The sequence below is a fragment of the Strigops habroptila genome, chromosome 1 (genome assembly GCF_004027225.2).
Source record: "Strigops habroptila isolate Jane chromosome 1, bStrHab1.2.pri, whole genome shotgun sequence".
Classification (NCBI taxonomy): domain Eukaryota; kingdom Metazoa; phylum Chordata; class Aves; order Psittaciformes; family Psittacidae; genus Strigops; species Strigops habroptila.
The window spans coordinates 42,988,091-43,003,395 of record NC_044277.2 but is presented as its reverse complement, the minus strand read 5'-3'; the positions used below and the strand labels follow the sequence as shown (position 1 = coordinate 43,003,395).

Here is a 15,305-nt window from a genome sequence, read left to right as displayed (position 1 = left end):
TCTTTGCACACTTGGGGCCTTCTCATCCTCTGCTCTCATCCCTCCTTCAGTGGGATGAGTTCAGTGTGTCCTTTGAGTATATAAGAGGAAGAGCTCCAGCGAGGTTTTATGAGTCTGAACTCCAGCCCTGGCTGCTGACCAGTGATCAATCCTCCCTGGAGCTACCTGGATGCAGCCTGATAGCTTATGCGCAACTTCTGAAACCTTCCTGGGAATCTATAGGCCTACTGGACATAAGTGAAGGCCAGCTTTAGTAGTCAAAATCTTGTTTTAACCAAAGATTACATACTTTCTGCCAGCTATGAGCTCTCAAGAGAGGCATGTATTTCTTTCCTCCATTCTGGCTACGGAAGCCAGCCTTCCTACTTGAATCCTGATGTGAAAGCTCCCTTTCCCTCAGCTTTCCTGCCAGGTCACTCATTAGCCTCTTTCTGCTTTCCTGAAAACTTGCTTTAATCCTAACACTTGCCTGGAAATTTCTCATAGAGATAAGCATTGGCTTATTGTTTTGATAAATTCTGTTGTTTGAAAAAGTAGATCTTACTCATCCCAGTTGTCCTCCAAGAGATAGTCCTCATTATTCAGGAGTTCATGCTGACTTATGAAAGATTAATGTGCATGTACAATGAAGTTGTCCAAGCTATATTAATAAACTGGCATTCAATTTATGGATTGCTAAGGAACATAAATAACTGCCTACAAAAGCTTGTACTATCTCATTAGCATTCTGTTTAAATAGCTTTATATTTTTATTTGTTTAGACAGCTTTGACAGAAATTTCTGAGTATTCATCCGATAATGACAGCGTGGGAGAAGGAGGGACAGGTCTGGCGACCACTGCTCCAGGATCCACTAAGAGACTACAGTCAAGGGCAGGAGTGGACACGGGGAATGTTACAGCACGGCCGGCCAGCGAGTGGCTGAGGTCTGCACAGGCCCTTCTCAGCACCCCTGGGAAGCAGGCGGGCAAGGCCACCCGAGCCCCCGACGAGTCTGCGAAGAAGAGGAAGCTGCTGAGGTAAATGCACTTGTCTGCCTTAAGGGATTTTTATTTTTTCTTCATTGTAAGTAAAAGAATACTTACAGAACGGTAGGAATGCGTTTCAAGGGTAAACGTTTTAGAGATGCAAATTCCAAAAACTGAATGAATGACATTTATCTGTAAACAAGCAAACAGAGCAAGAAGGAACTCGGTTCAGATTTAAAATTGGTGGTGAAAGCTCTTGAACTCCGGTGTGCACATCCATACAGGTTTTGCACTTCTAATAATGCTTTACAGTGCCTTACACTTTTTTCTTTTTTTTTAATCCTCTCCAGATTTGTCAGGGCAGTATTGTCCAAAATACTGTAGAAAAGGAGTGGATGAGCAATACTGCTGACTAGTGCAGGACAAAGTGATATTTAAGCAAAGGTGGGATGTATTTATTAATGTGAAATTTAAATCTCTGTGACCAAATTAAATACGTTAAATACATGAAATAAATATGTTAAATAAATAAAGATATCTAACTGCTCAAAGAAAACAGCCTGAGCAGTGGAAGCCTGATGTTCACAATTCACTCTTTCTGTAGCTAATTACAGTGCAGAAGTGGTCGCTTCCTATATTGTGTTAATGAAAGTTGCTTTAACATAAATGGTATATGTGAAGGTATGCCTCAAATTATAGAGACTACAACTACACATATTTTCAACAATGTGGTTCCTTCTTACTTTTTTTCACAGCTGATTCTATGTACAGTAATCAATCACTTACTTAAAAATAAATACTCCCTTTGGTTAAATAGCCAGAAATATTTTTCTGTAAAAATGTTCTTGGCTATTTCAGAATGCTGACTGAGGGAACGATGTGAAGGTACTGATTACTGAGGATCTCTATACTTAAAAGTGTTTTGCTTGTGCAATCAAGCTTTAATTCTTTTTACTTTAAAAATATAAAGACACAACTGTACTACGTCAGGCCAAAGCTGTAACCTCCAAAAACACTTGTTAGTGGCCAGAAGCAGGTATGCGTGAAGGTAATAATGGGACAAGTGTATAGCAGTATTTTGCCCAGATGCACATCCAGCCTTCAGCAGTTTACCGCTCGGGAGCTGTTTGCTACCCTCAGTGGGTTCATCTTTTCATGAGTTTCCCAGTAGCTTTCTGAAGCCATAAAAACTTTTAGCTGCTGCAGTAACATTCCAGGGTTACGAGTTCTGTATCTTAAACATTATTTGAATCTTCAGCTATCAGCTTCCTTTGATGACCTCTACTATCAACGTTAGTGCGAAAAGATATTTTACAGCAAAGATACTACAAAACAAGTGTGTAAGAGAATAAATAGCTCTAAAAACAAACCAACCAACCCAAGCCAACCACAGTGATATAGAATGTAATCTGTCGGGAGTGGCCAGAGGAGCAGAGCTTGCAGGATTTTTCACTCTTCCATCCTGCGGTTCCACCTTGGGTTCCTTTGGGAACAAGGAAGCAGGCAGGAAATTCCTCAGTTATGAGTTTTGTTTATCTAGTTATTTTGTTTGTCCAGGTAATAGTCATCTTTTCACTCTTCCTGTTCAGGGCATTAATTCTGCATGTGTCTCTGCCATCCTTCCTTTTACTGTTGATGGAGAACATTTTCACTGATGTGCTACCAGTGGATATAAAAGTCTGCATCCTTGATAGGAAAGCCCAGGTTTTCAGTGCTGTGGATTGAAGACCAGTTTGGGGAAAGGTTTGTCATATACTACAAGAATTGAGATGTAACCAAACCAACAGAAATCTTCGGAAGTAAGCTGCTCATAGATGGTTAAAATAAATTCTGCTGATCCTACTGTTAGAAAGTCGAGTGTAAATTCAACAACTTTGAATGGAAAGAAAATGAGAAACCCATCTAGGTCCCCAAAAGAATATGCACGATATACAGTGTTGCTGATGATGAGCGAAATTTGAAGGTGCATGTTACAGTCCTCCTTTTTTAGCAGTTAAGTGGTGTTTTGGAAAGTGATTAGCATCTGCAGACAAGAAAGGCATGGCAAAGGCAATTTCTCCCCCACCATGCCTACTGACTGGACTATTCTGTGCCCATTTGTCAAACTCTTGTCTGTGTTCATGTATCCCCTGTAATGTTAGTTTTTGTTCTCCAAATTATTCTAAGTAAAGATTGTTCTTTCTACCACAGTCCACAGGGGAGAGCAGCTGGCTGTGCTGTTTGTCCTTCAGGGTTGTCGGTCGTCCCAGGCAGGTTCTGAAGTAACCTGAAGGGCAGTGCTGCAGGAGGTGCCAGTTTGTCATGCTAGTTGCGAAGTATCATCTCTTTGATTCACAGCCATATCACTGCTTCTGGACACCTTCACCTTAAACATTGGTTTTATATGCCATCGTTATATGCTACCCTTATTTAAAGAAAATTGATGATGGATGGAGTAGGAGTGGTATAATTTTCCCAGGTATACTGACAAATGTCATTTTACTGCACCCATGAGCTACTAAGAGTTGGTAAAGAAGTGCTACTAGTGGTATTTGATACTAAAGGTGAATTGCCTTGGTGATCAGGTCAAGAGGTGTTGGGTTTAGATGTTCCTTTTATTCCACCACAAAGATTCAGTTTCTCAGCTTGAGCCAACACTGCATGGGAAAATAATGGAAGTGATTTGCACACCTGAGGGGAGAGAGTATACACTGCAAATAGAAGTTTTCAGGAAGTTCTTTTTAGACGTGTAATTCATATAAATGCTACAGGGTGAAAAGTCTAAACTGCACTATTTCCAAGTCTTTCAAAGTCCCCTTGTGAAAGAAGGGGGAAATGAAGAGTAATGAGAGTCTCAAAGTTTGCTACAGAGGTTAAACAAGTAACTGAGTTCTTTCGTTATTTATGAAGAAGAAAGAAGAAAACTCAAAATGCATGCACGCATTCAGCCCTTCTTGTCTACAAGTAAACCTTCCTTAAAGGTGTTTTAGATTGTTTGTTTTTTCTAGTAAGATTCCATTTCCATCGGGGGGTGGGAGGGGAAGTCTGAGTTTCAGTGCAGGAAACAGATATCTTAAGTTATATAATGTTATCCCTAGTTCTAAATCTGTCACGTTGCAAGAGCTTTTAGTTGTGAAGAACAGCTGCTTTAGCTTTTTGTTTGTTTTTTGTAAGATTTGAGTGGCCATGTTTAGTTTGATAGTAAAATAAAATCTTGGGAAATTCTGTTTAATTATCTTGTATCTACTTGTATGCAAACCATTTACATATGTGGTCTGCTAAAATTAACCTCTGTTATCAAAAGAGGAGAAAATTACAGAACATCCTGGTACTACGTGCAGTAAAATGAAATCCAGTTGTCACATGAGGCCAACTGTGGTCCAGAAAATAAAGGAAATTGCCAAGGGAGGAAGGAGCTGGCACAAATGAAGCAGGCTTTTACTCTAACATTGGGTCTGTTCTTAACTTACACGCGTCCACAAGTAGCATGAGGTTGTAACAGCAACAGACTAGCCCTTTTGACCCTCCTGTTCTTATGCTGATTTTAACTATTGGATTAAGTTTTCCTTGCTAGTGAATTTCTTGTTGGATTAGGAGATTCTAACTGAAGAATATTATGGCTGCGCTAGTAATCACTGGCAATGTATATGGGCAAATTATTTTGCACTTACTGAAAGTTAAAACATCTTTTCGATTTTATGAAGTGTGGATGGTTTCACTGGGCCAGGTGTTTGGTGTTAACAGGGAAAAAAAGCCCACTTTCCTTGAAATAACAGATCTCTCCAATTTCATGTGGAATGTATGTTACTGATTGGAATGGTTTAGCGGGGTACGGTTGTTCCCCATCAGAAATAAGTAATTTTGGTGGCTTTGGTTTGTTTAACCATGGAGCTTGCTTTTCTATGCAAGATCTCTGCTCAGGCAAGCCAGAACATTCAGAACTGAAGGGAAGGCTCTTCCCTTATCTCGTGGGGCATCAAAATTGGTTCCTGCAGAGTCTTCCTCTTAACTTCATTACTCTGTTCTATAAGGAATCGTGCATGTGAACCTGGCACTTGGTTTATGGTGAATATATAATACCAGCCAAAAAAGGGATAACTTATTTCTGGGAAGACTCTCCTTATCGAATCATCTTGCTTCAGCTGAGGGCCTCTGCTGTAAGACAATATGAAATAACTTTTTTTGGTATGGAGTCTGAAGAGCCAGAGAACTGTAGTAAACTTTTCAGATGTGGTTTGGGGTATTTTTTGGTGGCTCATAAGAAGGGATGGTCAATGTTTTGAAAACTTTGAAAGGAGCAGGCCCCAAAAGCTTTCTTATTTCCAAAAGATGTTCCTAAATTATTTCAGATAGCTTCTGTGAGAGGTCTTGGCTAAATAGAGGCATGGGAAAATCAACCACCTAGAAGGTTTTACTTAAAGTCTTTCATTGGAGGCTATATGGGATGTAGAAAGTGCTCAGTCACCCTGTTCTCAGAAGTTACAACTGTAATCCTTCTTACATCTCTTCCTCTGCACTGTCCGAGGCAGCTACGACCTGGAAACCAAATCTCACTACACGAGAATGATAAAACTTTGGTGTCTATGACAAAGAACTATTCTTGATTTGCAGGAGTAATTGTGGTATAGCGTCCATGCACTACTTGCAACAGTTTAATTGTTAAAGGTGGTATTGAGGATGTCTCTAGAATATGCTAGTTGGAATTTACAGATGAAGACATTGTAAATTCTCTAGATGGTCACTTCTGGCTGATGCAGTTGCTGGCTTTCACTGTGGTACAGAGATTCACAAAAAATGGTATCTTTGTTCCACATACGTTTTGTAGAGGTGACCTCTTTTGTGGAACAATTGAAAAAAGATGGTGAGAGGCTACACGGACTCAAAAAGACTTTTGGCTTACTGAACTCTCTAGAGAAGCTCCAAATCCTTGAATCTTTAGGATTCTAGAAGAGGCTTTCAGTATGTCTGCCATTTTGATTTGGCTAGTGTAAACAAACCCTCTCTGGATGGGTACGATAGATCAGAGCATTTTAAGCTAGTTGATCATAGCTGATGGGTTTGCAGTGTTCACAAATCAAGTGCCAGCAGGCTTAGGGGTCCTTTTTTCTTCTTTAGCAAGCTTCCCATGGAGTCAAAATGGTAAGATGAGTGTTGCAGAAGCCAGTTACTTCACCGGTTTACTTGGAAATACAAGAAGAGTTCTGTCCTTGCTTTGAAAAGAGAGGGGGGGGAAATTGCCCACTCCTGAGATGGGGATATATATTTGTGTAACCTATAGTGTTTTGAAATACAATGAGTCCTGAAGTATAGTGTATATGAAGAGATGACTCGATAATAAGATGCGTAAGTGGTCACTGTTTTTAAATTCAGATGAAGTCTGGAAAGGAGTTAGCTTGGATGAATGTAGGGTTATTTTTGGTAAGTGTGTGCCCTGCTGAATGAAAACCTTAATAATAAATAAACACAGATCTCCAGCACTTCAAAAAGATTGAAAATGACTTTTCAAAACATGGCCTACGCACTAATGCTCTTTTTGTTGTAGTTTGTTTTTCTGTTAGCCTCTTCGGAGTTGGAAACTAGGGACCAGCAGCCTTACAGTCACAGATCAGGCTCAGTGTTACCTTTTGCTGATACTTGTCACATGGTGGCACAAAATTCTTCAGTCTTGCTTTTGAAATTTGTGGAAAGAGACAGCCACCAGAAACGGAGCTTTTATACTAGATGCTGAGCTTTCTTACAGCCATCAAAGCTGTCTTTCATGTGGATATTGTTGGACATGGACAGTAATGGCAATGTGTTGTTTTAAATACAGTATTTCGACAAGCTCAGATTTAGTACAGAAATAGGACATGGATTTCTGCTTGTTAAATCTGTCCGCCTTCAGGGATTTAAAGGAACAAAATAGTTGTACTGAAAGTTTTGTGATTAAAAATAAAAAGGTTGTGGGCAGTGGAGATTGTATCTGAGCAGTTTGGCTTCTCTAAACAGCCTTTGCATTAGCAATTTGCCAAATGCGTTCAATTTGCTCATATTAAAACATTCTGGGGGCAAGTTTGAAGTGCAGGTCAGTAAAGTATGCATCTCAAATTACAGTTTTTGTTACTTAAATACAGTTTGTCAGCTGCCTTGATTACAGAAATTGTACATTAGTAATCAAAATATATTTGCCTATATATAAATACACATATACAAACACACACTGGATGTTGGGTTTGTCATGGAAGACAATTAAATACGTCATAAGGGCTAGATCTGGGAACTGAATATCTTTTCCTAAACTCCTTGAAGCAGCTAGATGTGTAAATAAATATAGACTGCAGATTAACCAAGAGTTGGTACTGTAGAATCCAGTCTTCTCCTTTGATGGCAACTAAGCTCTCGTATCTGACAAAATTAACCCAGTTTCTGCAGCCCGAATAGTTGAAAAGCTAGGAGAGGTAGGGGATACTTCAGAGGGACAATGTATGCACAGTGAAAAGTGATTATTATTCATCTCTACCTAGTATTACCAAAATAAACAAGAAGTTACTTCCATGTGCTAGAATCTATGCCAAAAAAATGCCTTTTAGTCCCAGTAAACACAGCTAACTACCAAAGCCGAAAGCTCATTAGATATTGAACAATCCACAGATGTGCAATTTGGAATAAAGTAATAGTAATTTTAACCATTTGGGTTTCTTTCAAAACATGGAGTTGGTTTTTACGCTGAAGCTGGCACCTGCTTAAGCTTTGCATAAGCTCTGTGTAACTCTCTTATCTTTAATCTGCACAGCCAGGAGTGCCTCTGACTGTATAGTTTACAGTATCTCACAGCACATACAAAAGCATTTGCAACAGTGCAGGGACCTGTACTGTGTGAGAAGGAATTAGTAGTTTTCAAATGCCATTATCATCAATCTGTTAGAATATGTGACAGAAAGCACCTTTTCTTTGTTTTACGTGTTTGAGCTAAAAAGAGGGTTGATCCTCCTGGGTTTGGAGTGCTATTTACATTTCTTTGTTTCTACCTTTCAAAAGAAACATACCATAAACTACCAACTCTCTCTCTTGCCATCACATTCCTTTTGTACATGGCATGTCCTTGAACTATATTTTCCAATTTCACAATGTATCAAACAGACATTATTAAAAAAGTTCAGTGCTTGACTGTGTTGCTCTTGGTACCAAAGCTTCCATTGCACTTAACTGTATTAGTTGCCCGCGTGTCTTGAAGCCCATGTTAAAAGCAGGGTTAAGCAAGGTTCTTAAGCTTACCTGGATGTTCACTGGAGCCCAAGATTTCCTAAATATTTTTTGTTTTCTCTGTAATATAGCAGATTTTGTAGCTTAAGTGTGAGCTCTTTATTTGGGGTGTTTGGAGATTTTTTCCTCTTCTGAAAGAGTCTGAGTTTCTCTCTTCCCTGCCTGAACCACACTAGCCATGGAAGAGATGGCAGTAAGGTAAACTACAAAACTTATATGGATCATTCTGTGTCAAATGTGACTCTTGTATTTTAGAGTGTTTATTCAGTGATCTTTACTCCTGAGATGTTTAGCCATGCCATCTGATAATTCTTGCAATAGTTATGATTTTGCCAAGAATATAGCTGTTCATTAGAAATTCAGCTGAGACTCCTAACTACTTTTCATATAACCTGTTGGCTTGTGTGCAATGTCAGCTTTACCAAGCTCTTTGGCTTTTTTGGCCTTTTTTTTAAAAAACAAAACAAAACAAAAAAGCCCCAAAAATTTCTACGAATGTGCACAAATTTCTGTAAGGTGGCTGTATGTTATTTCTGACTCCTAAACCGGTTTAACCCAAGGACACATTCATTTCACCTTCGTAGAAATATTTATTGATATACTGGATAGTACTTGTCGTGTAAAAACTTACACTGTAAGGGAAGAATGAAGTAGGTTTTTGTGCAAATAACTTATTTGAAGACAAATTAAAGTATTCAAATATTCCTATAGTAGTCCAAAGCTCTTTGTAGTAGCCCAGAGACAGCTTCCAACACATTTGTCTTTTTGTTCTTATAGTGAGAAAGTATGTTTTTTGGCTTTGATTCTAGAGGTAGGAATTGCTGTAGTGTTACCTTAAATGTATTTGTGCTAGGTGCCACTCCTCTGCTCCTCACCTTGGGAATGCTAAATTAATTTCATCTTGGAGAGTGTTCAGACCACTGAAACTGCACACTTGACCCAGCTTGTGAAATGAATCATAGGGTCAAGTATGGGTAAAAGAATATTTTTGTGATCACTCCTTGCCAACAGACAAACAAATATGTGAGGAAAAAAAAACCCCAACCTGTTATAACTGGTGGTTACATTGGTTTGTTTTGAATTCACAATTGACTGTAGGATCTATTAGGATATGTGCATAAGTGCAAGGAAAAGTTGGGAACCTTTCATTACACTCCTTGTGTTGGACACGGGACTGAGAATATGAAGATTTTGGACACAAAGATAGTGAAAATGTTTTATTGTGTGTATTGATGCTAAGTGTGTATTGATGCTAAGTGTGTGTTTTATTGGGAATATATCTATTGGAAAATCAAAAGTAGGACAACTAATCTGCAAAATGTAGTTTTGCTGTCTGTTTCTGTCTCTAAGGGTCAAAGCATACATATTCCATCTGTCCTATAGCTTGTCACTTGGCAAAACTGAATACTGATTCCTGGCAAAACTGAGTATTCCTTTATTCTTTGTAGGGGCGGGCTAGCTGAGAGGTTATGTCGACTGCAGAACAGAGAAAGATCTGCCATTAGCTTTTGGAGACATCAGTGTATTTCAGATGCTAAAATCCCCTCAGGTAAGAAGTGTTATACATATACTACTGTGTGAAAGTATATACTTGCGTGGATGTATACATGGCCTACATAGGCGTACAACTGAAGTTTGTATGTTTTGTGGGTTTTGCCTGACGTGAGTTTAATGCTCTCTTGATTGTCTTCAGAGCTAATATTGCATTTCAGCTAAATATGATGGTTTATAATGTCTCAGTTATCAAAGTGTCTGAATGTAAGGGGCAAAGAACTTGTTTTGAATACCCTGCATGCAAACTCTTCACAACTCCTTGATTTCCAGCATCATCTATAGAAATGGTGTTGTCAATAGATTGTAGGACAATTCAAGGTTTGATTTATGGGTGTGCAGATGGTTTTTTGTTCTTGTTAACCACCTTTTTCTTTATAACCACTTTTTTCCTCTTTCCTTGTTATCTTTGAAGTCAGCCATATTCATGGATAAGTGCTGAAATTGTGAGTGACAGAAAATATGGACAAGTAGAACACGTCCATTAAATGAGTGTGAAGCATAACTACAATAGGCACCTCACTAAAAAAATTGTGGGAGTTATGCAAAGCAGTTACAAGTGACTGATAGGACCACCTTTCAGTAGTATTTCTTGAGAGAGAATTGATTCATGGAGTTAAAGTGTAAAGAAACGGTTAGGGTTTTTTATCAGTTTATGTGTGTGTACCTGTAGGCTACAAAATTTCAGGCATTTATTCTGCATTAAACCAACTACTTGTTTCTGAGCACATACTAACTACGATTTATTTTTCAGAAAGTCCTCTGGTATTAATTTGAAAACATGCGGATGAGGGAATCTATCACTTGCCTTGAGAGTGTCCTTAATTCCACTCCTAAATTTTTAAAAGTGGGCTTTCTTCCAAATCTGAGTTTGTCTGGCTTCAGTTCCCCTCTTTTGTTTCTTGTAAAGCCTTTCTCCATTACATTAAAGAGCTCTTCAGTATGTGGCATTTTCCCTCTCTGGCACTTGCATAGCAAAATCATGCCGCCTCACAACTTTCATAAACTAAACAGTCTGAGCTGTTTAATGCTCTCTAAAGTGTTTTTACCAGTCTTTGAGTGATCTGCATGGCTTTTTACTGCACTGTCTCAAACTTTTCAGCGTGGGTGTAAGAACCAGAGCGGTTACTCTGTATGTATTCTTCTGGTTTTAGTCTCATCAAAACCACCGGCCAGGTCCAGTTCGCTACTCTGCCTCCTGTATGCTCAAGGCCTGTAATAAGTGTTTGAGTCTGGTTGTGCTTTAGTCACAGCACGATACTGGGACTTCACATTGAATTGATTGTCTAATATGATTTCATAACTTCTGTAGCTGTTATTTTCTGAGATCCAGTTTCCACTCTACAGCTACTCGTTGTGTTTCTTGTACCTGAACACAAGGAAGTATTTGTGCTATATCCAGGTATACTTCGTTTGACTATGTCCAGCTAACTGTGCAGTTCAGATCATTGCGTATGTCAAGCCTGTCCTCCTTTAGTCACAAATCTGGTTCAATCTGTGGTATCCACACAGCTTCTTATATTGTTTTTTAACTTGGTTTTATGTCATTGATGAACCCATTTAACAGCATGAATGCTTACTTTTAAATCCTGCTGGAACTGCTTTTACTCACTTATGATTGTCCACTGGTAAAAAGCTCTAACTGTAATTCACAAAGTTCTCTGAAAATAAAATGTATATTTTTTTTTTTTGCATTCCACTTAAAAGGGTTTGTTACTGATAGTGGAGGTGGTTGTGTTTTCATAAGAAGGTTGTATGATTTTAAGTCACACCCAAACTGTTGGCTAAAGTTAGTCTCACAGTCTCTCACTGGAGCTTTAGAGGGCTTACATCCTGTGGCCACTTGCGTGCTTATGTGTTCAAAATGCCACCCATGTGGAATGGCATGTTATATTTCTGACCTTAATTCCTTACTTATTTTTCAAGTCACTTTTCCTAGATCTGATGTCAAGCTAGATGTTCTTCAGTTATTGTAGGTCACTTTGTTTGCCCTTCCTGAATAGTAGCACAATATCATCATCCTTTTAGTCTTCTGGAATTTTGCCAGTACTTTTCTAGTACTTACTTACTAGAAAATAACATCAGGGAACCAGTCTTAAAAGAGTCTTTAGCCAACTCTTTTTAGAACTGCTATGTTGAAAATTCTACAGGAATGCTGACTTAAAACCAGTCAAGCCTTCAGCGTGCTGCTTATCCTCCACCTGAGTTACTAATGAATACAAGGGTACTTTATCATTATTATGCGACATGAGAACATCCTCTTGCTTCTTCTGAAATATGGAACAAAAATTGATCCTGAATAGGTCAGTCTTCTTAATAAAATGAAAATTTTTAGTGTTGTCTATAGTTGTCTATAGGCCTGCAACATTGCTAATACGCTAATATTCTTTCTGTCCTAGCCTCACATGTGTCATTACAAAACCTTGTGTTTGGCTACTCACCGTTTTGTTAGGCTTAAAATCCTAGGCTGAAATATTCCATGCTAAACATCTGCCCCTGGCTGAATTCCTTCCTTTGATTATTCTTCTTTCAGAAAATGAGTCAGAATTCGTTAGCATTTTATGAGAAAAAAGGCTATGGGAAAATACCTTGCTCTATTCCAAAGTACAGTTAAAAATTTCTGATGAGTGTCTTCAAGATGATTTAGTTTTGGCAGAAGATGAACCATTTCTGGGATATGCCTTTTGTCATCAGGGTGAAAATCTACAAGAACTTGAGCAAGTCAGAAGTCTTTAAAACAAACTACTGTTTTGTTTAGCCTGTGAGCATTTGCTAAAATATCTGAAAGATGCCGAACATGCCATAACTTAGGAATACACTTCAACTTCACAACCTGAATTTCACTTCCAATTCCCAAACCTTATTCCAAAGCACGAGGATGATAAAATAATTATTAAAATAGCTGTGATATATTTGAGGGATATTTTTTCCTCCAGGGCAAAATTTATTTTTGATACTTTTGTTCTTAGAATGGCCATACTGTTTCATGTCACCGAAATAAAATCGGTGTTTGGTTTGGAAAATGACAGTCAGAATGGTTGAAATTTTAGTAATGTAACTAGATAACCTTCTCATTGCTTCTAGTCTGAAATGTGAAGTGTCAGCACAGCAAGTACATACCACTTTCAGCTTTTATCCTTTTTGATCCATACTAAGGTGTCTCACTAATCTGAGATTCTTCTTGGATTTTGTTTCCCCTCTGCTTTGCCCAGTAATATTTCTAACCCATATTGTTTCCAGGTCTGTTTCTGACTTGGGCAACGGAAGTAAAGGAAAGAACTTCTCAAATGACAAACTCAAATGAATTATCAAAGGAGCCTGAAGATTAATGTGGAGGATTGAAGTAACCTAGTTGCTGGGAGAGCCGTCACGCCATTTTGGATATCCCATAGACATGCAGACCTTAGTTCATTGCTAAGGCAAAGGGGAGCAATTTCAAATGAGATCAGTTTGAAGTCCTCCTTCCATTTGAGATTTAAGAAAAAATATTTGCAGAAACACGGGTTGTTCCCCCATTAGGCATTTCATGTTACAGAATTTTATGCCTTTGTTTTGCTGTTGTTTGCTTTTATGTTGTCTCAACGTCCACGTTATCCAAAACCCCCTTGCTTTGGCTTTATTTCTTAAAAATTCCTCTCTGATTGCTCCCCTGACCCCTTTCTGTAAGTAACCATTGTGGTTTGGCTGCCTCTTGGTCACTGGGATGAATCACTACCCCAGAAAAGAGCACCTCCTTTCAGCACGTACTTTCTGGCTTTTATACAGTGCATGGGGGTCTCACTTTTGGCTGGCTCACTCCGCAGGGTAGAAGAGATCTTTGTGCTTTCTCCATCTGGACAATATTGGATTAAAATTCCTTTTGGCAGCTTGCCACTGTGTTGGGGTAGGCCCTCAGTAAGGATGTGTGTTATTCCAAGGTGATTGGTAATTCCACTTCTGTAATAAAGCTAAAGTTATCAAACAGAGGCCTGAAAAGAGAGAAGGCCAAAGCTTGCCCATGCTACCACAGTGTTGGTTGCTGTGGTTTAGTTCTAATGGAGATGGATGTTGGGCTCTTTGCCACAAATCCTGAATTTTTCCTTTCCTTCACAAGACGTAAAAGGGAGGCTGAGAGGTGTGCAGTCATCGTATCAGCAAGTCTTCAGTCAGTCAAGCTGCTGATTTGAGACTATTATGTGCAAGGGCTTTTAGACCATTTGCAAGCTTTTTTTCTGTATGCAGTGCTGCAACTTCCCCGTGAAGTTTCCTGTTTGGGCAAAGAGGAGATCTGGATAGTTGAGAGAGAGAGAAGGGAGGGGGGAAACAATGAAAAACCAAACCTTTTCCTGTCAACATCTGCTGGTTGTATGGGGATCGCATGAAAAATAGTGCTTTTCTGAGTTACATTCAGGCAACTTTCCTGTCAATAGGAGAGGACAGTAACAATATTTGAAGAGAACGTGTGTAGATTCCTTTTGCAACTTCTGAAATTTTACTTTCAAAACATTTTCTATTGTTTTTCTTTTCCTTGCAGTTATCACCAAAGCAGTTCTTTACCTAAAATGCAGAAGCATATTATTTTGTAGCATTTGTAATCAGATACAAGGATATTTGGGATTTGTTGGCCTGAGATTGAGATTGGATTACAATTGAATTTGAGTATTAAACTGATAATAAACCCAAACCATTGATGTTTCCTTCTACAATGCTCCTTGCTCTCAGGGGGAAGTGACCTTCAGGAGGGAATAGTTCTTCAGTTTGCTGAGGCAAGTGGAACACACACACAAGGGGAGGAGGGTGGAGCCCTGGAGATGAGGACAGGGCTTCACACGCAACACCACATTTTCGGGAAGGCTGTGGGCTTACAGAAGAGGACATAAACAATCACTTCCCTCACTTCCAGTTTCAGTGACTAGTTGAGGTGATGGAAAGAAAGGATTTTAGCAGCTTGAATACCATGAGACTTGCACAAAGAATTATCTTTGTGGATGAATAAAACAAGGGTAGTCCTTCACAGGGGTTCATTTTACCATGCAAAATTCTTCTAAAAGCACAAAAATCTGAGCTGTGCCAGTTGTTGCTTATTTTCTTAGCTCTTGATAGTTTATTACTTAAAAGTTAATGCTATAAATTAGAGAGATGGCAAGTCAACAAATCTGTATTTCTCTTTTTTCTTTTTGCTAGCCAACTGTCTGAACTTGTTGCAGCGTAGGGAAAGAAAGAAAAAAAACAAATGTAAACTTGTCTTTTTAAAACAAGAATTCTTTGTATTGTTTTTGTTTTCTTATGAGAAACAATAATGGTATGCACACTTCAAGTAGCTTACATATGTTCTTATAAAGAATGTGTAATGTTTAAAACACAGCCAAATTCAGCAGCCTTTTAAAAGTGAATATACATATGGCAAAAAGCCATCATGCCTGCAAGACTTGGTGTGTTTTTGAGGAAAAAAATCTTTTTGAATGTCTTCAGAAGTTACCAGCCCAGGAAGAAAAATGACATGTACAGATCAGAATAGCGACCAGATGTGTTCGTACAGGCTGTGAAAAAGTTGGAATCTCCACCTGGAGATTGACTTTGGATTGCA

The 15,305-nt window shown here is 38.8% G+C and overlaps 1 protein-coding gene across 4 annotated transcripts in view; it reads left to right on the top strand.

Annotated features, from left to right (window-relative positions):
- Nucleotides 1–15,305, top strand: part of SPIDR (scaffold protein involved in DNA repair) — a 202,580-nt gene that overhangs the window by 53,463 nt on the left and 133,812 nt on the right. For all 4 annotated transcript variants that reach the window (XR_003989104.1, XM_030469877.1, XM_030469893.1 and 1 more), the window contains exons 6-7: nt 762–1,018; nt 9,637–9,737. Coding sequence is in view for 3 of the 4 variants with exons in the window: in XM_030469877.1 (XP_030325737.1) it covers nt 762–1,018; nt 9,637–9,737 (358 nt within the window). In the remaining variant the exon portion in view is untranslated. The remainder of the gene's footprint in view (nt 1–761; nt 1,019–9,636; nt 9,738–15,305) is intronic.